The 26,096-nt window shown below is 42.7% G+C and overlaps 1 protein-coding gene across 7 annotated transcripts in view; it reads right to left on the bottom strand.

Moving 5' to 3' along the window:
- The window catches only part of DGCR2 (DiGeorge syndrome critical region gene 2), a 61,735-nt gene that overhangs the window by 24,576 nt on the left and 11,063 nt on the right, over positions 1–26,096 (bottom strand). For 2 of the 7 annotated variants that reach the window (XM_059713491.1, XM_019499165.2), the window contains exons 2-4: positions 17,597–17,629; positions 9,779–9,901; positions 1,655–1,780 (exon numbers count right to left, since the gene is read on the bottom strand). In XM_059713491.1, the coding sequence (XP_059569474.1) occupies positions 1,655–1,780; positions 9,779–9,901; positions 17,597–17,629 (282 nt within the window). Of the gene's footprint in view, positions 1–1,654; positions 1,781–9,778; positions 9,902–17,596; positions 17,630–19,296; positions 19,378–26,096 lie in introns of those variants that run through there. The other 5 variants (XM_059713492.1, XM_014598849.3, XM_059713494.1 and 2 more) reach the window with 3 other exon arrangements.

Genomic DNA, 26,096 nt, shown 5'->3' with positions numbered 1-26,096 from the left:
AAGCACAAAGGCACTGTTGACAGAAATGGAGCAATGGGCTCTATAACGCTGGTATTACTGAAAAGAACCGACAGCCAGGAGTAGTTCAGAGACGGACAGCACGATTAAATCAATTAACAAGAAAGATTATTGTAGCTTTTGCATCCGGCTTGACCCGATTCTATTCCAGTGTTATTTCTGCAATACCTGCCATTCACATTTTACCCTCAGTTATGTGAGTTTTGTTCTTTCCAATTTCAGAACATCTTTCTTCAAAGTCTATAAGATCCAAACTACTATGCATGAATACTTTGAAAAAAAGAGTAGTTTTCAGAAAGTATTCTTGAACACTTCAAATTTCAAAGTGAATTGCTGCCCAATATCACCACTTTTTCCTAAAGTAATACTACTTGGAAAGCAATCACATTTTATTCCCCACTTAAAAAGTCATTGTCCAACCCTGCATTAAATAATTGTAATTGTCGAATACAATGCATTTTAAGCACAAATGTGTTGAACAAGGCCTTGTTAAAAAAAAAGTGCTCCTGTGTTGCGATTTCTCTGGAAATACAGGGACATATTTTCACGTTCCTGAAGATTCCTCACCTTCATAAAAAAATCCACCACAATTTAACAGAGAACTGCAATTTTTTCAAGAAAACTGTTGCTATTCTGGAATATTCTCTGATAAGTATTAAGAGATAATATACTCCAAGCAACAACATATTTATCTAAGTATTTTCAGCGTTTCTATATAGTGCACCTTAGCAAAAAGCACTGGTATATAAATATTTAGGTCTCTGGCATATCTGTTTTTGGGCAAAGTTGCTTAAGTTCCATGCTTCTCTTGACCTTAAGTTGATTGTGTTACAACACTGCCTAGAAACAAGTGCAAAGTGAGAAGCACTCAGTCCTGAATAGCTCAGGGACCAGTCAGTGACAATCAGAGAAATGGGAACTACCCATTTACTGGGTCAGACCATAAGTCCATCTCACCCAGTCACCTTTGTCACACAGTGGCAGACAGCAGATGCTAAAAAGGAAAGTGAACTGGGTATGACCAGGGTTTCTACCCCCCCCCCTCCACACACACACACACACACACACACACACACACACACACTGCCTCTCTCCCACTTGGAGCCTCCAGCATTTAAGATCTAGGAAGTTCCGATTCAGAGGCTGTTACCCTGGCTCCCATGTTCAATTGCTACTGGTGCACCTCTCTCCCAAGAATGTGTCCAATCCCTTTTTGAATCTGGCTACATCACGAATCGCCCAAGGTAAATCACAGCAAATACATTCCCAAATCAAAAGAAAAAGAAACTATAATATGTAATTGCACAAGTTGTGTTAGTGTAGATCCATGTGCTGCACTATTCACAACTGCAGAAACAATACCCAGTGCAATTAGTAAAGATCAATCAATCAAAAACTATAACATCACTTGCAATGCTGCACAAGAAATAAGCTGAGGAGCTACTTATGGCTCTGGATCCACAGTCTGAGCATCACTGTGCTAACTTACAAAAGAGCCTTTGAAGTTCTGCTCCCTTTCATGGACTTACACAGGCAGAGTTTGTGGAGGTTTTTTAAAGCCTCTCAAGAAGAAACTGCCCAGACTCCTAAACAGACTGCTAGGAATTTGGACCAGCTTCCCCAGTCTGCAACTTACTGCTAAAGCGGACAGGCTGCGCCACGTTGACAGTGTGGAAGCGGGTCGTATCTGCTCCTCTGCCTCGATTGTGCCTGGAGTCCGCATTCTCTTTCCCATGATAAGGTCGTTGGTCCCCTGTCAAGCCTAGAGACAAGAGGGAATGTTCAGTACAAGTGAAAGAAATGCAAGGCAAGCCAATTTTTCCATCTCAGCAAATTAAACCAAAACCTCTCCCTCACAACAGGTCCCAGCAAATTTCAACTCAAGACCAGAAGCCAATGAATTGGAGTTGCCTGCAATAAGAGTTCACCTGCCCAAAAGAAACATGAAATTGCTACAACCCAAGAGAGCCAACAAGCCACTACATGAGTCTTGAAAATTAAGCTAGATATCTGTGGCAGGATTTCAGAGGCAGATGTGTGCAGGACGTGACATGCAGCAGTTGGAGTTGCTGGAGTGAATGCTGCTACTCCTGCTTGCACAGAACCATCCATCCACCAGCTGCTGAGTTCACGTGCACAAGGTTATTAGAGACTGCTCCCTGCTTGATGTTTTACAAATACTTCTCAGGACTCCAGGGCAAAAACTAAAATGGTGCAGGTAAAAGCAACCGACCCCAAGCAGCTGGCTAATGTTTTCACTTATTCCCAAGCAGAGGGAAGTCTAATTTTGTAGGATAATGTGAACTTGCTTACTTTGTATTTAGACTGTTTCAACACTTTTAACCAACTGGCGGGCCCTTTAAAAGGCCCGTTTACCATATGTTGTGGAGGATCACCAGTTAAGGAAGGAGAAACTCACTGAAGAGACAATTCCTAGCATGGGCCATACGCATTAGGACTATACACAGAGCACATAGCTCAGGCATTGCACCCAAAAGGGAAAAGGTGGAGGTAAGATCTGGATGGTTGTTCTCAGTTAAGGAAGCTGTTAAAGTCTTTATCAGAAAAGCCACCCCCAAAAAGGGGGGTGGGGGGAAATCTGTAGGTAACTTCCATGAAATTCTATTTAGATCAAATATGAAGCAAGCTGATCTGCCTCACTTTAGCATCTAGAGTATTAAACTTGTTGCGCAAGATGTTCTCACATAAAACACTGATTCCAGGAAACCTACCTTCAGAACAAGGTGTGAAACAGCCATGAAAGAAGTGACTTACCCTAGAAATGCAACATCAGCTCTTGCTCAATAAATCTGAGGACCCTCAGATCTAGATTTGCTTCTACCTGGACTGAACTGCCTCTATGTGGATAACAAAGTTAAAAGAAAAATCTTCCTTGGGAGCTGAAAGCAACCAGAAGCAGCTGCAGATTCCTATAACAAAGGTGCCACTAAACTGACTGTTTCTACTGTGCCATTTCTGTGCTCCACAGAAGGCTTTTCTAGTCATTCAGGTTATTGCTTCCTTCATCAAAATATGTTACAGATTTTACCACGAAGAGAGTAAATGGCAAAAGCAATTCCTAAGATACCAATCAAGCTGCCTTTCCAAGATTTCCAGAGAAAGCAAGATATTAACTAATTTTAAGGCCCATATCAGCTCACAGCTTTAATACCCCAAAGTAACAATTCCAACAAGGAATAAAACATTTCCACAGCTCTCACTGCTACTTCGGATTACAGTGATAAGCAATAGCAGTAGCACTGGCTTTAATAGACAGATAATGAAGCTCTGCAGTCCTTCTGGCCACAGTTCATAAAGCCAAATGAACAAAGTCTTGCACCTGTCATTCTAAAGAGGCAAAAAAACAGAGGTTATGAAGGGAGATTTCATTCCTCCTTTGAAACCCTTGCTCACAAGGCCAATATCTTCTAGCTTATCACAAACTAATGAACACATGTGCAAGAGAAGATTAGCCGCAAGTAAACAGAAAAGCACCAACAAGGAACTGCTCTCATTTATGAAAGCTTCATTACATATTGAACTATAATGCCACCTATAGTTAAGGTTGCCCAACACTTCCCATTATGTGTTCCTGTTTTTAAACTGCTTCTAACTACTAACATTAATGATTCAGGATGAAGTTTTAGAAGCCAGGTGTGTGTGCATGTGTGTTTTCCTTAAATCGAAGTCAGCTACTTCCCCAGTTCAGAGTAAGGGATGAAATGTTCTGCTCATATTAAGAAACACTCACCACCATTCTTAAAGTGTCTCATAAAACATTATTTCAGCTACCTCATGCATCTCCACTATTCATAATCTCCAACCATGCAATCACATGATGTTTTCCAAAGGAACCAATTCAGTGCACAGGATGGACTAAATCTAGAGATTAGTCAGGCTTGTGTAGTGAAGAAGGTATTGTCTCTATAGCCCCACCTCATTTACTGAGGAAGTTATTGAGGAAGGCATGTTCCCATTAAGGAAATCCTGGAATGGGTGGGCCTTGGTTCTCCCATCCCGAGGGACAAGGCCACAGAGTCAAAACCTAGGAGTGTTCAGAGGACAAAAACTGGGTACACAAGGTTCAAACTGAGCATTCCTGAGACCTGCACCAAGCAGCAAGCCTGAACATCCCCTAGCACATCCCAAAGTAATCCAAACAGTCTGTGCACAGTCCCCTAAGGGACTTGACCCAGAACCATGAGGCAAGAAGGAATAGAAATAGGACCCATAGTCAGATCATGCACACCAGTGTTCAGTTTCCTCCCTGGTATCACAAAGATGACCCTTTCAGCCAGCACCAAGAGAAGACTTTACAGGGACCCTGGATGCAATCTATAGATGAGGTGGGGGGGCTGCTGTTTCCCTCCAGAACAGGGAGGGACTACTGTGTGATTACTATAAACCTATTATATGCTTGGGAATATTTTCTTAATTATTTAATTATGGTAGTTTCCCCATTTTCTTCCTTCTTTATAAAAAAGGTATTATACAAATTCAGTCCCCAAATGCTATAAATAATATTGCCACTGGCTGATGTTTGTTTCATGCAGCATCAAGGAACAGCGAATTCCAAAAAATGCAATGGAAGTTTACTTTAAGCTTTTGTGAAGCCAAGTCAGAAGATAATGTGAAGAGGCTTCAGTTCACAGCACTTAGGCAGCTGTTAAACTAATACATTTATAGTGCTGTTATGCACAAGAATAGAAAGTGAAATATGGACAAAAAGCACACAGTGATAAAACTGAATATACTTCAGTAGCAACTGCAGCGCAATTTTCCCAGCCAGCTATAATGCTACCAGGGCCCACAAATTTTCTGTACAGCCAATTAACCTATGTACAGTACTTGCTACAAGCTTGGGAAGTTTTAAGCCACTACACTCAACCCAGCAGCTTTGAAGTCTAGTGACGTGCAAATGCAAATTTGGGATAAATTCAACTTCAGTGACTGGAAAGCAGCATACAAGCATAGTTTAGCAGGGCCAGATCAACATGATTCTTCCAAGGTCAAATGCCTGTCTGCACCTCACATATTTTACATAGTCTGGTTGCAAATGGAAACCCTGCTGTCCTTGCCCAAACGAACTTGCAATCTAAACAAAGGCTGAGGAGTAGACAGAGGTACTTAGCTGTGGTAGTCTAAAGTCAGTCAGAAGGCAGGGTATATAGACTAACTAAATTTTACATATACATATAATTTGAGCCATCTACCTCCCTACCTACTTAATTCTGTGCATGCACCCAAATTCACTTCATCAGTTGCTGTGTAGGGGGACAAAATAGAGCGCACAGAGAATGGTATTTTGCAAGCATCCTATTAGTTGCAGGAAGACTCTCTGAATGGGGAAGTACAGCCATTTTGGTTTTGTTTTATTCAAGTTGGGTTTTGTTAGGAAGAAAGTTACTAAGAGGAAAGACAAGTACCTAACAAGACAGAGAAGGCTGACCATCAAACCTAGAGGAGTCCGTGAAGACCTTCTGGGAGACTTAATCAAATCAACCTACACAAAAGGGGCAATGTCATGACAAAAAAAATTAATGGTCAACATATACAAAAAAAAAAAAACACAAAGAAAAAAAGATAAAGAACTGTGCTGAGTTCCAAATTGACAACTTAAATTAAAAATCTTCCATGCAGCATAAGAGTGAACCTATGATGAAATGGCCATACCATGGATGACAGCTGCACTCCCTCCTACTCTTGGATTTCTGGCCTAAAGACCTGTAGAGAAGGTAAGGCATTTGAAGCTGACCCATGAAGTTGGTCTTTTTGGTAATTGGGGAGTGGAGACAGGGAGGGAGAGAGAAAGGTCAGGTTATCCAGCAAGAAGTCATGATAGCTTTACCATTAAACTTCTCTTTTTGCATCAATAGTGTGAAGGCAGAAGAGTTCAACCACTTTCTGCGAAATGTCATTAGGCTGACACATTCAGTTTATCATGTACACAGAAGTTTATTGAAAAGGTGGGTAAATTACCACTGAGACAATCATTGGTCATTTCAGTTTAGTACGTGGCAAAGGTCTAAACAAATTATAATCAGCATTCACTTCCTAGACCACTGATTCTCGTCCAGGGTGCTAGGGAACCCTAGGGTGCCATGAGATCCTTTCAAAGGTGCCCCAAGGTGCCACACAAAGCTAGCACTACTAAGTGTGCAAACACAATTTACAAAAAGAACCAAGAGATTTCAACTAGGACTCCATGCTATTAAAGACAGTCTGACCTGGAGTGGTCTTTCTGAGTTTTCTGCAGCAGAAGAACTGCTTTAGTCTCTGTACCCAAATACACCAGTGAAAAACAAAGAGCTGCATTTTCTGAGGGGTGCCTGGATTCTAGCAAAGGGTGCTTTGAGGCTAAAGTTGGTTGAGAACCCAATGATCTAGACACTTTGTTGCATGTGTGTTTACTCGTGAATCATTTCCTGTTATTTCCAAGAGTGGTAGATTTGAGAAGAATTGTCATGCGATTTCCCCAGTTTAAGCAGAAGTTGTAGGAACATACTGTGTAAATCCTCTCAGTAATTCCTAGTATGCAGACAAGAATGAGCAGCCACAGGGCCTTATCCCACCAAAGCCCTGGATCAAGGACAATTGCAGATGCAATGATCCATTAATGCGGGAGTGAGCATTGGAGCAGAGTAAAGCACTTACAAGGGCTTCCACCTTAAGTTTGCAACCGAAAAATAATTCCCTGTTGAAAAAAAATTTTCATTTTGGGAAAGCAAGTTGAAAACAAGAAAGGCATTTGACTTCATGTAACCTTTGTTAAATAAAAGTCTATAAGAGGTCGCTGGCAAGAACTCTGTCTACTTGTCCTAACTAGATAAGGGCAATTAATCGCTTACTGACAAATTGTGTTCTGAAGACAGATTAGTGAAACTGTCCCAGAAAAAAGGAAATTGCTGCCTATGACAACACAAACAATGCACTGAGTTTATTGTCAAAGTAATTCCAAGCCTCCCCTACACTGAAGTGTCCCAGCTTCTCTGTCTAGCTACCTTCACCACCTAGCTCAGTAGGGGCCAACTTTTAGCAGGCATGCCACAAGGTAAGCCCAGCCCCTTCCCCAACTGCAACTCTGATCCCAATCCCCTTCCCCTTGCCCCATCTGCCACCCTGCCCTGTGCCATGTACTGAGGCTGCCCATACCACTTGCAGACCATTTGCTGCAGGTTGGCCACCCCAACCTACCTCCTTTGGTTTGGCAATATACTTCCCTTTTTGAAGCCAAAGCATTTACCTAGTTAAAGACTTAACTTAGTTTATCCTCCTATTAGATTTAGACTGTATCAATAAGTTATCAGTAAAAAGTTCATTTTTTAAATTTTTATCAGCTCTTTTATAAAAAAAATCTCCACTATTTTCCATAATCAAGCATATAGCCTTCCTGACTATCATATACTGGAATGATTGGGACCAAACAGAACATGTTTCCTATTGACAACTTGCTGTAGTATTACCCAACAATAGTAGTAACTAATATCTACATTCCCATCTGACCCTGTAATTGAGGCAGACTCCCAGTGCCATCCTTCCCTATGCAATGTTTTCAGTTAAAGTATAAACACTCACCCCCCCCCCCACCACCACCCCCTTCCCCCATCTTCACCTTTATTTCCACCTTTCCTGAAAAGCATGTACCCTTTTTAAGCTGTGTCCCAGTCATAATTGCTAGTCCATCGTGTATTTTCTTATCCCTAAATCTCTGGCCCTACACTCTGTGCCAGTCATTCTTGTTCCTCCAGTCTACTATTGTCCAGGTTTCTTGCATCATAGTACAAACTTTTCAGTTGTCTCAAACTCGCCACACCCCATTTCCTAACCAGATTATAAAGAATCCTTTCACTGCCACTAAACTCCCCGCTGTTCTCAATTATGTACCTGTCCCATTTGCTGCCTTTTCTTTCGACCATCAGATAATTTTATCCATGGCCATTTCCTCATTTAGCAGATTTTCCTCCTTCCCTTGTATTAAAATCCAGGATGCAAACTACGCAGATCTCTCACAACTTTCTCCCCCAATTTCTTTGTTCATAAATTATCCTGCCATGCCAGCCTCAGACCTTGGGAACCCTAGGAAGACCCCATCCACTGAAGAGAAGAACGTTCTCTTTCCTTGAATATATTCCAATGGTTGAACAATCCCAAGCCTTATCTGTTCAACTCCAAGGTGACCCGTTTATCTCCATTGCTTGTTCACTCTTCTTCCCTAGAGAAGAGTGAAAAAATTCCCCTGAAGACTCCAGGATGCTGCAATTGGCTCCATGCAGCCATTTAAGACACTGATCCAAGTAGATCTAGTTTTAAAGCAGGTTGAGGCAAAGGGATTTCTCTGCCTGAAGCACTTGGCAGCCTAATGCCCTTGTTTTTCATGTTAGTACGACTTCTGATTTATGCCAAAAATCCTCTGGCTTGTGCCATGCAGATGCCTAAGAAAAGTCCCAAAGCTGCAGAACTGACAGGATGTAGCAGCCTGAAATCCACTACACTGCAGACAGGCACCAGGTTTACTGTTCGAACTTATTTTAAGCCAACAGGACAAATACAAAAATGAAAAAAGTTTCACCCCAAAATGGTATCTGTACACAGAAGGAAGTAAAACAGATTTCACCCTCTTGGAAACTTCCATAAACCAACTTCATGAAAACCTCCAAAAATGGCTGTGGATACAGGCCACAAACTCTGAATATACTATTCAAGACAGCAGAGATGGGCAAAAAACAAACTGAACGTTTGTTAATGTTGCATTTGCCTAAAGAAATCAGGTGTTTTCTACAGATATGAAAGATAAGAAACAGCAAACTCAAGTCTGAGGGACTACTTCTATGACACTTTTCAATATTTGAAATAGTATAAATTCTACAAAACTGAGATACCAGAGCACAGCTGAGCAGATAAGAAGCAGCTCACTTCATTAGCTACAGATCTGAATCAGTAAACTGAGAAAAAAAAAAAACCCTGAAGTGTGCAAGACTTAAGCAAAATCCTAGAGACAGGCTTCAACTGAGTTCATTCTACAAATGTATTTCTAAACCTTACTTCCAAATTTCTGCCTCACTATGCCAACAGAAAATTCTGAGCCTTTTCCCCTGTAGAAGTATCCATTAAGACCTGTATTAGTCAGTTTTCCAAATGAAACCTGATTTTCAAAAGAGCTCATCACCCAGCAATACCAATCAAGGGGAAAAAAGTTGCTCAAGTGCCAAGCTCTTGAAAAATATGGCTCCGTCTGAATACAGTAGGGCCAAACATGAGGTTTACTGTCTCTCAGAATGAATCCTTTGTTTATGCAGAGAACTGATCCATCACAGGCAGCAAGATGACAAGTTCCCCTGAGCAGTCTGACAACGTGACAACTCAGTCTGGGTAACAGAAGGGTAACAGGCTAATTCAGAATTTAGCTGCAGACAAATCTAAAAGTTTGACCTGACTGTAGTGGTATTTTTTTTTTCTGAAAAGAAGCCTGTCCTTTAAGCATTAGAAGTCTCCAAACTTATTTCACATCTAGGACAGCCTGCCATGAACTGCAAGAATCTAGATCCATGAGAAATTGCTGGCAATGTTTGTACACACACACACACACACTGGACTTGACTTTGCTTTGTTTTTAACTTGCACAGCAAATATACATATATATATAGGAAACATTACAAGGGAAACATACTACCAAGTAACTATGAAGCCAGACTCAGACAGGCATCAGTGCCACACTCTTGCACAGAGTGACGGTTCAGAGAACAGCTGTTGTTCTACTTACCTGGACAGTCAACTTCATCACTCTCATCCTCACAGGTGGGCCATCCATCACACTGCCAGTTCAAAGGGATGCACTGGATGGTACCACTGCGACAAGCAAACTGCCCTGGGGTGCAACGGAGCTCTGAAGAAATAAAGGAAAAAAAGTGGCATTTTGCTGGTTTTCAGAAGCTCCAGATCCTTATTAAATCCTATATGGACATCAGCCACCTGTCCCTTTATAGACTGTAAAAATGTGTGAACAAGTAATTCAGCTTTTTTTTTTTAAAGGCAGATCAGGTTCTTATTAGCTTCACATTTAAAAAAAAAAAAAAAAATGAGAAATTAATATATTGTTTTCTTCACAGTTTGGAAACTTTTCTTTCCCAGGCTACTGCTTAGGGAAGTGTCCTATCAGACTGCTTGACAGTAAAAACCTTCCACTGAAGATGCCATCATTGTAAGAAATACCATGTGCAAAAAATTACAGGCCAGATTTTCAGCTGATGTAGTCCCACCACAGTAAACCAAACTACACTAGTATACAAGTGCTACAGGCCTGACCTTACAGCTTCAGTATTCTTACACATCAGGTTCTCGCTCACCCTGGAGCATGGCTGAGAAACGTCTAGGAAAAAAAATTTCAACTCGCCATACACCAAATTTGGTAATATGTTGATGCCACCAGAACAAAAGTACCTGTATCTGAAATTCTGCCATACATTCAATCTTTGCTCCAACTTGAAGTTTACACATCTCAGTTATTTTCCTACTGAAATATACTGTCAAGCAAAATCCAAAAGCCAAGCTAGTTATATGTCTGCAGATATAGAACTATGACCATCAAGGATACAATCCCCCCTCCCCATGAGTAAAACAGCTGTGCCATAGACATGCTGGCTTTCAATGCAATTGTGCTGGCAGATAGTGCTTTGAAATGCTTCAGTGAATCAATGTTACTCACAAAAGTTAAAGCAGCACAAAACAATCTTGCTGGAACAACCAGGGTCATCCCAAAGATGCTAAGCTAATACAGTTTACTGATAAAGTGCCTTTTATCACCAGACTTCTGTTACATAACTGAAAAAAATTCTTAACACAAAATAAAAGTTTAATAGTATTTCATAACTACCACTTTATAGACCACAGCAGTACTCATGTTAGAGATAAGAAGATGATGCACCTTTATTTATTTTCTAACTTGCCATATACTCAGAAAAGACAGGTCACAAAATAGCTAAGAACCCATATCTGATCAGCTGCTACTGGTAAAAATATATGGTATAGCTAAGCCAAGAGTGCTGACCCATTTTAGTTGGTGTTAACCTATCCTACGAAGAGAACACACATTAAAAGTAAAAAAACCCTCAACCTCAGCACGAGAGATCACTAAGCAAAGGGAAAAAGTAGTAAGTTTCTCCAAATAAAAACTGAAAACATTTGTTTCTCAAAAATTAAGATGACCAGCATCTTACAAAACACCCAAGTTAACAAAATACACGATCATAGCTAAGGTAGGGCTGAAACTTCTGCTAGTCAGATTTATAAATTCATGGAAGCACATTCACACTTCAGTGAGTGACAGGAGGCTGTTTTATCCTTTTGGTATCCAATATCAGCATTCAGTGATACTTTCTTTAGGTTGCCACTTCAAAGATGGAAGTTCACTGAGACTTACGGTACTTCTGTGCAAAGGGCAGAAATTGGGCTTAAAAACAAATTTTATATTATGACCAGCCAAAGGCTTCTGAAATCACTCCTACCTGCTGCTATAGAAGAATTTCATTTCCATTTTAATACCTTTGACGTAAGTGCTGGCTAGATTTGTGCGTTTAAGTCTTGAGTCTGTGGTTTTCATTTAAATAAACATTCTACAGTCCTAGACTAGGCCTGAAGACTCCACAGGAGTTGTAGAGACATGCTGCAGCACGAATAAGAAGAAATGCCCTTTTTGCTCCTCTAACTACTCATACTGACTTATACATCAAGGGGTTTAGATAAAAGGATGCTGCCATCTCATCATAAGTAATGCGTAAGTGGAATACCACTAAAGTAGTTTACGAGGTCAAGAGAATCACGCAGTGGTATTAAGGCCCTATACATACTGTAAATATGCTGAATAACAAGGCCTATATAACCCTGCCCCAATTTATGGCTCTCCTTTCTATACATTGAAGCAAGAAAGGACAAGTTAAATACCACACTGACCTATCCTTGGTCACCTTTGTACATTACAAACCTGTCTCTTTAGGAAGAATCCCTCCGCACTTGGAAAACTGTCAGATTTCTAATTTGTCAGGAATCAAAATTAGGCTAATTGGGTCGTCATAACAACGAATGCTTCTTCCAAATGCCAAGCATCCTGCTACTGTCATAAGCATAAAATGCTGCAAACCACAGCAGAAAGTCACATGATTCTTTTCCATGTAAAAAGAGTTTATATAAATGCACAGCAAATAGAACTTCTCCTTACCTGAAGCATCAGCAATGATGTTATCCATGCCACCAAGCATTTACTTCCACATATTAAAGTTTAATAATCCAATTGCAATTTTCCCCCCATAGAATCGAGCTTCCTCTCACGTGTGGATGCCCTGTCTGACACAAGAGGTCTACAGGCCAATTAGAAGTAAAGTTCTGTTCGACTGGTACTGGCAACCAGGGATGACCTAAATCGGCAACTTAACAATTGCTGTCACCCAGCTTCCCATCAATCACGAGCTGATTACCTTCACCATCTGCCATAAAGCTGGCAAGACAGTCAGCATTACAGAAGTCCTCGACTTCAGAAAAGCTGACTTTGACAAGTTCAGGAGACTTGTCGGTGAGGCCTTAAGGGACCATGACCCAAAGGGGAGGGGAGTTCAGGAAGAGTGGTTGCTCCTCAAGGGAGCGATCCTTGATACACAAACTAATGCCATTCTGTCTCGGAGGAAAGGCAGCAAGAGGGCACAGCAGCCCCCTCGGCTCTCCAGGGAACTAGCGGACCTCCTGCAGCTAAAAAGTAAGACCTATGAAGAACGGAGGATGGGATCCACCTCCAAGGAGGAATATTCCACAATGGTCCGGACCTGCAGGGAGTGAACCAAGAAAGCCAAAGCTGCAACTGAGCTCCAACTGGCTACAAGTATCAAGAACAATAAGAAGTCCTTTTTTAGATATGTGGGGAGCAAGGGCAACATTGGACCCCTGCTAAACCAGAAGGGACAACTGACAACTGACGCCCAGGAAAAAACCAATCTACTATATGGGTACTTTGCATTGGTCTTTCATCAGTCCCACGGGTTGCCTCTGTCCATTACGGGGCAGTGAGCCCCGGGTCCGGGAGATCCCTTGCCCTCCATCAATGCTGACCTCGTGAAGGAACACCTTGAGAGGCTGGACACCTTCAAGTCAGCCGGGCCTAACAATCTACACCCCAGGGTACTCAAGGAGCTGGCAAGCATCATAGCCCAGCCCCTGGCAGGGATCTTTGAGAACTCCTGGCGCTCTGGTGAAGTGCCCAACGATTGGAAGGCGGCCAATGTGGTGCCTATCTTCAAGAACGAGAGGAAAGTGGATCCAGCAAACTACAGGCCCATTAGCCTGACCTCTATCCCAGGGAAGGTCTTAGGAAAAAAAAAAAAAAAATCAAAAAGAGGCCATCCTCAACAGACTGGCCAATGGCAACATCCCGAGGGATAGCCAGCACGGGTTTGTTGCGGGTAGGTCGTGCTTGACCAATCTCATTTCCTTTTACGCCCAGGTGACCCATCACCTGGACAAGGGAGAGGAGATTGATGTTGTATATCTTGACTTCAAAAAAGCCTTTGATCTGGTATCCCATGATCACCTCTTAGCAAAACTGGCCAACTGCAGCCTCGGGCCCACCACGATCTGCTGGCTGAGGAATTGGCTTCGTGGTCGGACCCAGAGGGTGGTGGTTGATGGAAGTCAATCGTCACAGTGTGCTGTGACCACTGGGGTCCCACAAGGTTCTGTCCTTGGACCTATATTGTTCAACATCTTCGTTAATGATGTGGACATTGGAGTCAGAAGTGGACTGGCCAAGTTTGCCAATGATACCAAACTTTGGGGTAAAGCATCCACACCTGAGGACAGGAGGGCAATCCAGACTGACCGCGACAGGCTCAGGAAACAGGCGGATGAGAACCTGATGGTGTTTAACACTGAAAAATGCAAGGTTCTCCACCTTGGGAGGAAAAACCTGAAGCATCGTTATAGGCTCAGCAGTGCTACGCTGGCTAGCACTACGGATGAAAGGGACTTGGGGGTCACGATTGACCACAAGATGAACACAAGCCTTCAATGTGATGCTGCGGCTAGCAAAGCAAGCAGAACACTGGCTTGCATCCATAGATGCTTCTCAAGCAAATCCCAGGACATCATTCTCCCGTTGTACTCAGCCTTGGTGAGGCCACAGCTGGAGTGCTGCATCCAGTTTTGGGCTCCACAATTCAAAAAGGATGTGGAGAAGCTTGAAAGAGTCCAGAGAAGAGCCATGCACGTGATCAGAGGTCAGGAAAACAAACCTTACGACAACCCGCTGAGAGCTATGGGACTCTTCAGCCTGGAAAAGTGCAGGCTCAGGGACGATCTGATGGCCGCCTATAAGTTTATCAGGGGTGACCACCAGGATTCGGGGGAACGATTGTTCACCAGAAGTCGAACCATTATAAACTCCTGCAAGACCATTTCAGGCTGGACATAAGGAAGAATTTCTTTACTGTCTGAGCCCCCAAAGTCTGGAATAGCCTGCCACCAAAGGTGGTTCAAGCACCTACTCTGAACACCTTCAAGAAAACAATTGGATGTTTATCTTGCTGGGATCCTGTGACCCCAGCTGACTTCCTGACCCTGGGGCAGGGGACTGGACTCGATGATCATCCAAGGTCCCTTCCAGCCCTAATGTCTGTGAAATCTGTGAAACCACTAACCACCAGCCTACAGTCAAAAACACCAAAGATTTAAAAAAAAAAAAAAAATTAAAAAAATAAAGATCAGCTCCACAGTCTCAAAGTCTGTTCGTTTGTTTTTTAATACAAGTCTAGCAGACCAATAGGGAACTGAATACTTGCTCTGGGGACAGCTTCAGCAAAGCCATCATGCAACATGGACAGGCTAACCTCTAGAAGCAAATCAGGAGCTGTGTGTAAATGACAGCCTAGCAGAAGGTCACAGAAGCCAGACTGCCACAGGGAACTTCAGCCCCTTGCTGCAGAGGCCAGGGCAGTGAACTGTCAAAAGTAGAACTACACTCTTCTGCTACTCTGAAGAATATTTAACACCAGCAAAGGCAAGTGCAACTGCTTATGGCCAAGATAATTAAGCACGGCATATACAAAGTACACCCATTCAACTATATTAGGATGTAATGGGGGGTTGGGGGGGAAGAGAGAAAAACCACACATCCTTCACACCTTTCTGCAAAGCAGCTATGGCTTCATTCAGTGTGTTTCCAGGGAATTTCAGCTATTTCCTAAATGTCTACATTTTTTGTCAAGGAGTAAAGTGTCAAATTTTCTTACATTCCTGTTTCCCCTCCTCCAGGTTACAGTAAAGCACAAAGAAGTCAAACAGTCTCAGTGCATGTCCTTCAAGTAAATGAAATATATTCCTAACTGTAGGCGAGAGGCCAGGATTTTTGTGGGCGGTACCACAGCTACAACCTCACTCCAACACTACCCTAGCAGCATTCATTTTTACATAGGAGGAAGGGAACAGCACTGCAAGGGCACAGAAGCATGAGTGGGGGATTGCTGTAGTTAAAGCTTTCAAGACCCTTTAACTACAAAACAAGCCGCTTCCTGGCCAATGCAAGTTTTCTAGTTCTCCAAAACTAAAAGCTCAAAGTGTCATGAAACTTACAACCCAGGGCCAAATCCTATTTATTCACCCTCTCTCATAAATTATTGCCTAGACTCAAGAGGGAGAAAAGAAACAGTACATATTTCAACTGGTTCTCTTCTCCCCAACCTCCTATGCCAAAAAAAAAAATCATCTTGAGAAGAGAATCTAAAGACTTAAACACTATAAATACTAACCATCTGAGAAATTACTACAAAAATGCATGTTACCAAAGCTGCAGTTGTGATATTGCTGGGAAACACCTTGCATACTACCGCACAACACACTCTTCCTCCCAATTAGACTGCTTAATGAAAGTGCAAAGCTTCTTTAAACAACTTGCACAACTAAGCAAATTAGTTTGCCACTACAATAAACCACTGATAAATAAAAAAAAGACTTTGCTGTTAACCAAACATGCTGCATCAGAAGTGCACACTTCTGATCAGTCAACAACAGCCTTGACGCAGTGAGGTAACTTGCAAGCTCAACTTCGCTGGTAGTGGAGAATGATTTGGGCACACCCAAAGGGAATCCCCATTTCCACACCTGCTCAGACATCCCCTAACTTCCACAAAGCCACATGCAACAGACACTGACATCCTGCCAACATATAAATGAGATGGGACTTCTGTCCAAAGGAGTCAATGTTTCTCCCCACTTTGGGACCAGGCACTATTTCACCAGTGTAATCCACAGACTTCTGAAAGGAGACAGTATTAGGATAAATAAGGGAGAGATATGTGCTTTTATACAGGCTCCTGCTTTATTTGCTTTGGGAAGTGTTACTGCTGCTTTTTCAGGTTAGGTTTTCAAATGTAAAAGTTTCATATGAGACAATTATGTAACCTGAGAATCATTATAGTGATGATTCAGGACTCACGAGCTAGGCTTCTTGTTCTTGTAAATGTCAAGTGCAGTCTCTCCCGTCTTTTAATGCAAAGTTTAGTAGGTCGTTTAAGTTGATCTGGATGGACTTCAGCTTGGCACTTGTCCACCAAAAGACAAAAAAATGCTGGAAATAGCCCAGAGCTTTACAGACCTCATTGTTTGAATTTACTAAACATGTCAAAAGGTTCAAGACTGTTTGGTTTTCCTTCATTTTGAGAATGTGGAAATTGCCTTGAAAACGCACATCTCTATGGTTTTTTGTGCTTTCTTGTCCTTACAGTCTCTTTACTAAGGTCTCAAAGTGGTTTTTAAAAACTTTAAGCCCTCAAAGTATTATGTCCTTTTTTTCAAGCACGTTAACAAGAGCAGAGAAAGACTAAATAGATTGCCTAATGTCAGCAACAGCTGAGAACAGAAACGTAAGGGTCCTGACCGAGTTTCACATACTCACTACAAAACCACGTCTTCCCTACCTAGCATCATGAGAGCTTGATTTCATCAGCATATTTTTAACTAAGTGCTTGCCCTCTAAACCCAGGGCGCATCAAATGGGTATACAAGGCAATCTTTCAGATAGTGTATTAGAGGAAAAATTGGAACAGAATGGCGAGGAGAAATACAGAAGCAGGAAAAGGAAGAAGGAAAACATGAAACATAACTCTACAATATCCCTTGGGTTGTGGGAGGGATGAGTATGTGATTGTAGTGATGTAAAGTGCTGCTTTCTGCATTTTCCAGAACAAAACAACAAAAGAACAAGCTAAAATAGGGGTAATGAACCCAGAAGCTTGAGAACCACAGCTCTAGGCAATAGTAACATTTCGCAGCTGGGCTGGTGAACGTTTTCTGGGATGTTTAACAGCTTATCAATAGCTGCAAGACAGTCAGCAAAGAAAGGCGTGGAATGGGTCAGAAATGGGAAGAAATGAATTTGGAATATTAATTTAAAGGACTAAAAGAAGCAGAGGTGAAAAAATTATGTAGCATCTTAATGGGAAACAAGGGACCCAATATTAAAACCTTAAGTCCAAAAAAAAGTGGTTTTATTGGGTCAATATGTTATTAGATAATGTAAGGTAATCTGTCTACATGAGACACTCACCTGAGAGTAGTCTTGCCAGAGCTAGTCGGGAACCTGTAATTTGAAATTTAAAAGAAAACTTACAAAACAGTTGGAGATTTAGTTGATCAAAAACACCAAAAACTGAGCGTTTGAGTAAATTATATATTAACCATTACAAATATTAATCTGCTTCAGTAGCCTTATACTATTTTTAACCAATCAGTCAAAGGCATTTCATAGAATCACAAAAAAAATTAGGGCTGGAAGGGACAACAGGAGGTCATCTAGTCCAGCCCCTGCTCAAAACAGGACCACCCCCAACTAGATCATCACAGCCAAGGCTTTGTCTAGTCGGGTCTTGAAAACCTCCAAGAATGGAGCTTCCACCACCTCTCTGGGTAACCTGTTCCAGTGTTTCACTACCCTCCTGGAATAGTAAATTCTTCCTAACATCTAACCTAAACTTCCCTTGCTGCAACTTGAAACCATTGCTCCATTGCACTGTTCTATCATCTGCCACCACTGTAAACAGTTTAGCTCTATCCTATTTCAAATGCTCCTTCAGGTACTTTGAAGACTGCTAGTAAACCCCCCCAACTCAGTCTTCTCTTCTCTAAACTAAACAAGACCAGCTCCCCCAGCCTCTACTCATAAACCATGTGCCCCAGCCCCCTCACCATTTTTGCTGCCCTCTGCTGGACTCTCTCCAATCTGTCCGCATCCTTTCTGTAGTGGGGGGCCCAAAACTGAACACAGTACTCCAGATGTGACCCAGAGGGGAACAATCACTTCCCCTGATCTACTGGCAACACACCTACTAATGTAGCCCAGAATGCCGTTACCCTTCTTGGCAACAAGGGCACACTGCTGGCTCATATTCAACTCATTGTCCACTGTAACCCCCAGGTCCTTTTCTGCAGAGCTGCTGCCCAGCCAGTCAGCCCCCAGCCTGTACTTGTGCATGGGATTGTTCCCTCCTAAGTGCAGGACTTTGCACTTGTCCTTGTTGAACCTCATGAGATTCATTTTGGCCCAATCCCCCAATTTGTCTAGGTCACTCTGAATCCTAGCCCTACCCGCTAGTGTATGTACTACTCCCCCCAACTTGATGTCATCTGCAAACTTGCTGAGGGTGCACTCTATGACATCTTCCAGGTCACTGATGAAGGCCATTGAACCAAACCAGTCCCAGGACCAACTCCTGGGGCACTCCACTTGATACCAGTTGCCAACTAGACTTTGAGCCATTGATTACTACCCTCTCAGCCCGATGCTCCAGCCAGTTTTCTATTCACCCAGCCCAGACTTCCTGAGCTTGCCTGCGAGAATGTTGTAAGAGACTATCAAAAGCCTTGATAAAAAAAAAATATATATATAAATTTAGGATCCTTTGTATGGAATCCATGAGCAAATTTCACATTTCTGTAACATATAGACCTCTACGCAAGAAGGGAAAACTGCAAACATAACTACTTATGGTCTTGCAGAATAGTTTTTCCCCACAAAAAGTTTGCAGGCTTACACATAGAACTCTAGATCTTTACTAGTAGGCACCAATACATCAACAATCTCCACTAAATTACCGTGGAACCATTTTATTAAAGCGATCTTACACATCTGGCTTCCAAGTCACTTCTCAAAAGCTGTACTTGTAGCAAGTAACTGGCCATGGTTCATGAATTGCAGGAAATGGAAAACACTGAACGTTAAAGAGGGCCTAACTTAGTTATTTAACTTACTGTGTGGAATTTGAAGATGCATACTAGGGTTGACACCTTTCCTCAGCTAGAAATTAGAGATGCCCATTTTTGCTGCAAATTCCATCATCTAATCTGGTAATTCTTCACTGTACAAGATTCCCTGTCCACTTCTCAATTTTACAGAAGGAAGCCTAAACATTAAAAAAGACATAGATCCTTTTTAACACCATAGTGTTCAGGTTTATAAACTAAACTGACTAGAAGGGAGGAGGCATGTGGGAGTAGAAGCACTACCTGTTTTGTTGGACTGGCAGAGCCAAGTTCAACTTCCTCCACCCCCTTCTATGGACATGCTCTGAGGAACCAAAAGAGAGAGAGAATCTCATGTGCAGCCATTTGCTTTGTTTGGGAGAAAGATAAGGAGGCCATACCTGTGCTTTACCGTACTGATTTGATATGCCAAGCTCATGTGTATTACTGCAGTATTTTTAACTTCCTTCCAAAAGACTTAAATAAAAAGAGGTGTTCCAATTAAGACTTTCTTCCAAATTCTTCTACCAACCTGTATTGGCCCCCTTGCTTTTTCAGCTTCAGTAACATAGGTCTACAGGCAATACCTGTAGACTAGAAAGCTGTTCATAAACAGGAACACTTGGAAGTATCCCAGGATTCTCATCTCATTTGTCAGCCTGCTTTTTGAGAGCTGTTTTGTGATAACTCAAGCCCCAAGTATAAAAAGGAAGTCGCCAATCGATCCATAAATTATGCATCTAATAAAAAATGGTGAGAGGCCTCATGTGACTAAAGGTATACATGATAAACAGCACTCGCAAGACATTATCCAAAGAAGTCAAACCTTTTCAAAACCTTAAAGTTACTTTTATCTGCATTACACAGTTATCAGGTTAGAAAAAGAAAAAAAATGAATGCCCACTTTAAAAAAAAAAAAATTCAATGCTAATCTACAGTCCTCAGTTACTTCTGAACTTCCTTCCTAAACTAAGGTATAGGAATTACACGTGATAGGTACATGCTTCACTTTCCCAAATTTAAGAAAAGCAGCATGTACCTAACCTAAACCAAGGAACATTGTCAGCAGCTGCTCTGACCTACAACACCACCACCACATCTTGCAGGCATTTTTCCCAGCTCCAGAAAGCATTTATCACAATGGACTAATTCAAAATCATAGGAATTAAAAAGTGGCCAATTTTAATCTTTAGTGTTTTCAAACATATGATTTTACTAATGCTTTGTGAATTACATCTGTGCACACTGTTGCTCAGCTAAGCAACAGAATACTTAAAAATACATTTGATATATACAATGCAACAATAGCACCAGAAAAGTTGCCTGCATTTAAATCCCTTTTTCAGAAGGTTCGAAATCCCTCAAGTGTAGTGGACTAGATTTAAGACCAGTTAAGAAAGAAATCAATTTTCTGGCTTTTATCAATTTAAATTATGTCTCAGTTTCCAAGTGAAAGCACCTTGGGGCAGGCACTGTCTTTTATAGCAGTGACTGAAAAACTGTCAGCACCTAAATATAATATCACAAAACCTGTCTTAAATGACTGCTCACAATACTGGCAGAAGCTAGTGGCTCAGACAATGGTAGACTTCTTTTTCTTTAGAAGTAGGATTGTACTCATAGCATTTCAGGATGCTTTTGAGTGGTCAATGAATAGGAATGACTTCTTGAACAGGTTTTGTGCATTTAAAGTTCCTCTTTCAAGCTCAGAACAAGGGAGCTCTATGGCACAAGAGCCACATCTAAAACACCGATCTCAAAAGAAACACACAACCCTCTCTCAACTGCCTCAGGGAGATTTTTTTTCTATCCCTCTCCAATTGCCCCCACTCTACAGCTAGACCAGAAGGGAATAATCTTCTTTTACCACCTGTTATAGTTATTTCTTGAATCCAAGTAGTACCAAGAATGCTGAAAGTTCTGGGTTCAAAGTTGGCTATAACCTACTTAGTCATATGTAATACAATTTGCTCCTGGTTACCTACCAATGTTTTAGGAAGACATGAAAGTACATGCTAATGCACTAAAAGAATATTAAAATTAAGAAGTCAAGAAATAAGTGTCAGGAGGTCTTACAAAAAGGTGGCCCAACCAGCATGGAGAAGCTTTAATACACTTCTCCTCCAGCCCCTCATTTATCAGCAAAACATGGCAAGGAAGTGAGACTGTTAGTGAATAAAGCTGCCATCCACTGGAGCCATACTAGAAGTAGCCCAGTTTCATCCTTGCCCACTGACAAGTTTAATCGATGCTGGGCAAGTCACTCAAAACCATTTTCTTCTGGTGATCCAACTGATTACCTTGTTTCCTAGGTGTCCAACTTGAGATATGTTAAGTACTTGGCAATGAGGATCTGCCTATCACCCCAACCACTACTGTTTCAAGAGAAACTGTGAATGCTCCATTCTTCTTAAAAATCTTACACCTGAAGTGCATTAAGCCAGGCACCCAAATTAGTGGGGTGTCTTCTCACTAACTACAGCCTCTGATTTCTTTATATCTAGAAAACAAGGACAATTTCTCCCTGCTTCAAAAATGAAGGTAGCCTTATTACCACTTACGAAACACCAGCATTAGAGTGCCACAGAACAGCTCAAGAGGAAGTGAATCCCTGATTAAGCACAGGATTTGGTTGGCAGGCAGTGAATGAGGCAAAGGGCATTGTAAGTTGTGCCCAACTGCCTGGCTCCCCAAGCACAGCCCTTTCTGCACAATGAATGAGCTAGGGCTCTTGGGCAGAAAAATATATACCAGAATACAGTCTCAACTAAAATGGTGAATGCTAGAATAAACTCACAAAAGGGAGCAAAATTAAGAGTTCCACAAGCAAACCTTGTCCTGGTATTTCCTAGTTTGACAGCTTGTCAAATACAACAAACTTATTTCTGTAGAACAGTAAATAAGCATGTTAAATGCACAACAAACAAGGCCCAAAGGCATAAAAAAGGAAGTTTTGATAATGAGTGGTATTCTACTTTCAGACTAAATAGCACAATTCCTGAAACTGTCCTATCTACATATATTTCTGCGTCTACTCCACAGAGAAGTCGACTACTTAAAAACTGTCATGTACTTTGTCACTGCCCTTCAACACAAAAAGCACCCAGCCACCTTAATGCCAAGAACATTCTACTTTCAAGCTGACTCGTGTTCAGAGATGTAGTAATGGTTTATTATTTCTCTTAGAGATGCACTGATACATCGGTCCATATCATCATATTGGCGCCGAAAAAAAAAGCTGATATTATCGGCAATTGGCTTTTTTTGGCTGATAATGTTGCTGATAAATGCTACCTGCACATGGCCAACCCGGCAGCCTCCAGCTGGTAAGTCTGCTGGGGGTTAAGGGGTGGAGGGGAGGGAAGGGGGCAGATCCAAGCCACTGCAGTGAAGGAAGGAGTGGGGCTGGGGTGGGGCACAGGACAGAGCCACAAGCAGCTCATGGGGGGGGGGGGAAAAAGCAGCTCCCACCACTGCACACACCCCCGGGGGAGGCATTGGGGTGCACATACCCCCCAGATCTGTGCAGGGGGTGAGGGCAGGCTGCCACTGCAGGCTGGGGCCAGGGCAGCACCAGGCTCTTCCCGGCAGAGGGGGCTGGGCTAGGGTTGCACTTGCAGCAGGCAGCACTGGGGTGGGACTACAGATGGGGGGGGGAAGAAACTATAGCCACCCCAGATTTCACCGTAGCCCCCCTAATAGTCCCCACTCCCAGCACCACCACCACCCACCCTGAGCACAGCCCTGGACCAGTCCCTCCCACCAGGAAGAGTCCAACGCTGTCCCAGATGATAGCAGCAGCCCACCCTCACCCAGCACACAGATCCGGGGTGGGAGGGGAGGGGCACAGCATGTGCCCCCCCCATGCCTCCTTCAGGAGTGCACGCAGCAGCAGGAGCCACCCCCACCTCCCTGGAAGAGCTGCTCGTGGCTCTGTCCCACGCCTTGCCTGTGTGGTGCCTGCCCCAGCCCCACTTCTTCCCTCACCACAGGGGCCCTCAATCTGCCCCCCCCACACCCTTCCCCCCCCCAACATATGTAGCAGTGGGACACTGCTCTCCATGCTGCTCGACTGCATGTAGGCCGATACCCATCACTGATATGGCTCATTAAAGATTTTTTGGGCCGATATCGTTCGCCAGTTGTTAATCAGTGCACCACTAATTTCTTTTTTAATGCTACTGATAATGGTCCTAACTGATTCTTTTGCCAGGACTACCACACACAACAGACATCACACCATTCCACTGATGACACTAATGAAGCATAGGTTACCACAAGAAACAAAAATCTAGTCCAGACAACAAACACAGGGTCTTACTATGACATAACCACCGCTTTGTTTCTTTTAATTCAACTGCTAGCCTATCAGAAAGGCAGGCTTTTCTCGCCCTTTGGATTATCATGCCATTTAGTAGAAACGTAAGTTTGCAGAGTGTAGAAGATTGTCTTAACAGCTGCTGAATTTTCCATGAGACCCCCACATTCAGTTTTATGAAAAGCTGGGCTATAGAAGCACTCAAGGTCATCTACAGTGCCTGACAAAAAACAACCCAGTACTGTGCAATTACAGCATACATAGGCTTCATCATATTATAGAAGACATTTTTTTTGACTGGAGCAGTGTCGCTACACCACGCCTGATAACTCAAAACCTCCACTCCTGGGCTTCGCCGCATGCCAAAGAATGCCAGCAATCTATTGTCTTCCCTATTTAAATTGTCCCTCATCCACGCCTGGAACTCGCCCAGTTTCCTCCTGCTCACAAGTGTCACTCATCCCAATTCATTGTCTGCTCTTTGTTCTGAAGAGGACAGATACTGTGCCAATATGGACAGAAGAACGGCTAAAGCAATTCTTGAAACGCGGCACCCAGCCAAAGGAACAACATCAGAGCTGGGTGAATGGAATCCTGGCTATTACTTCCTAGCACTCAAAAAAGATCCAGACTTTAGAATGTCTCAAAGCCAGCATTTCTCATGCAGAAATTACAATTCCCTTACATTCCTAATATGAAGCGGCAACAGCAGCAAGGACAAAATAAATGAATAAATAAATAATTACTGATTAAATTAAACAAGCGCAGTATGGGCTATACAATGTGGCGCTATGAATGGAAGAATGCTTTACCTCCAAGCTGGTGGTGAAGAGGCCAGATAATTAACAGACTCTGCCTCGCTTTTCTGTGAAACTATTACCCCATGACAGTAGTAAACAATGAACAAGTCTGCAAGGGTTGGCACAAACGAGCCAGTCAGACATAAGCAATCTGTGAACCCAAACCACCCACCTTCGCTCCAGGGCCCTTGAAGGCAAAATCTAAAAGGAAAGCTTCTGCAGTCACTCCACTAATCCCTCTACTTAGGACCTTAGACATTTTTCCTTACTCAGAGTTTAAATTTAATCAGTATTTTTAAAGCAAAGCTACAAATTAGCCAAAAATCTGCATAATACCATTTTTATCCATGTGAACGCCTTCAAAATCCATTTGCCACAAAAACAAAGGAGACTGTAAATAATGCCCCATTCTTTGCCTGCAGTGAATGACTGTGTGCCAACCTGCAATTAAAAGCACAAGTGAGCCAACCCAAAACTATCCCTCATGCTTGCCAGTACAATCACTAAAACTTGCAACATATTTAATCCCCTCAATAGATGGAACTAACTGGCACTAGGGGGAAAAAAAAACAGCAATGAAGGAAGATATCAGTACCAAAATACATAGCAAATGAATCATTTTGTCTAGTAAACAGTACTTTTGTCAAATACTTCTCTGTGCACCCTGAACGTTATTTTGGAGCTGACAGGTTCCACCATAGTCTCAATATGAAAACGTTAGTAGCAAATCAGTTAACGGACAGTATTATTTTGGAGTCCTCTAGTTATCTTCCTCTAGATTTTCTCCCCCTCCAAATCTCATTCTTTCTATACAACTGCCATGCCAATTAGAGATGTGAAGATCTCAGTGCTCTAAAGCAGCACTTCTCAACCAGGGCCTTGTGACATCCCATTAGAGGTGCCAGGTCACCTGGCCTCTGTCTGAAGAGGCAAGTGCTCTCCATCCTCCATAAAGCACCCTGTGCTTGCTCCAGCTACTCTAGCAGCAGTGCCTGTAGCTGCTTCTCTAGGGACTACCACCACTGCTGCCTCCCACTACCCTTCCCTACCCGCAGGCAGCCCCTGTGCCAGTCCCTACAACACGCTCAGTAGCATGCTGTGCTGCAAGCCAACAGACACAAGGACAGTCATGTTTTGCAGCCTGGCTCATCCCATCCACCTCTCCCATGCTCCCAGGGCTGGCAGGAGGGGCTGTAGGGGCAGCTGCTGGCATAAGACCCTGCAGGAGCAGCCTCAGCAGTGGGGGCTGCCCTTGCCCCCTGATGTACAGCCCAGGGGTGGGGAGGGGACAGAAAAGGGCCAGGCATGGCAGGGAAGGTCCTGCCCCACTGCCCTTAAGTGGCACCAGTGGGATCAGTGGTTTTCAACCATATAGCAGCAAAGCCTCTGTTCACATCTTTTCTGAAGTTAGATCTCACTCAGTGATTTTCAACTGGTGTAATGCAAAATTCAGAAAAGTTATGCAAGGAGCCTTGAAGCTGAAAAGGTTGAGAACTGCTTTAAAGGTTGACATACACACTTTCAAGCCATTTTCAATTGTTCCTAACAGGAAGGATCAATTCTAAAGAGATATGCCAAGCACACACAATTATATTTTTCAAGTCAGGTCTCAGCTCCTCCATCCTGAGGACCCATCCAACCCTGCCTCCCCAGTGACCTGGCCCCCCAGCATCTCAGTGCAGCCTCAAAGC

Source organism: Alligator mississippiensis, chromosome 10 (assembly GCF_030867095.1).
Source record: "Alligator mississippiensis isolate rAllMis1 chromosome 10, rAllMis1, whole genome shotgun sequence".
Taxonomy (NCBI): Eukaryota; Metazoa; Chordata; order Crocodylia; family Alligatoridae; genus Alligator; species Alligator mississippiensis.
The sequence above is the reverse complement of the archived record's forward strand: the minus strand, read 5'-3'. Positions and strand labels throughout refer to the sequence as shown.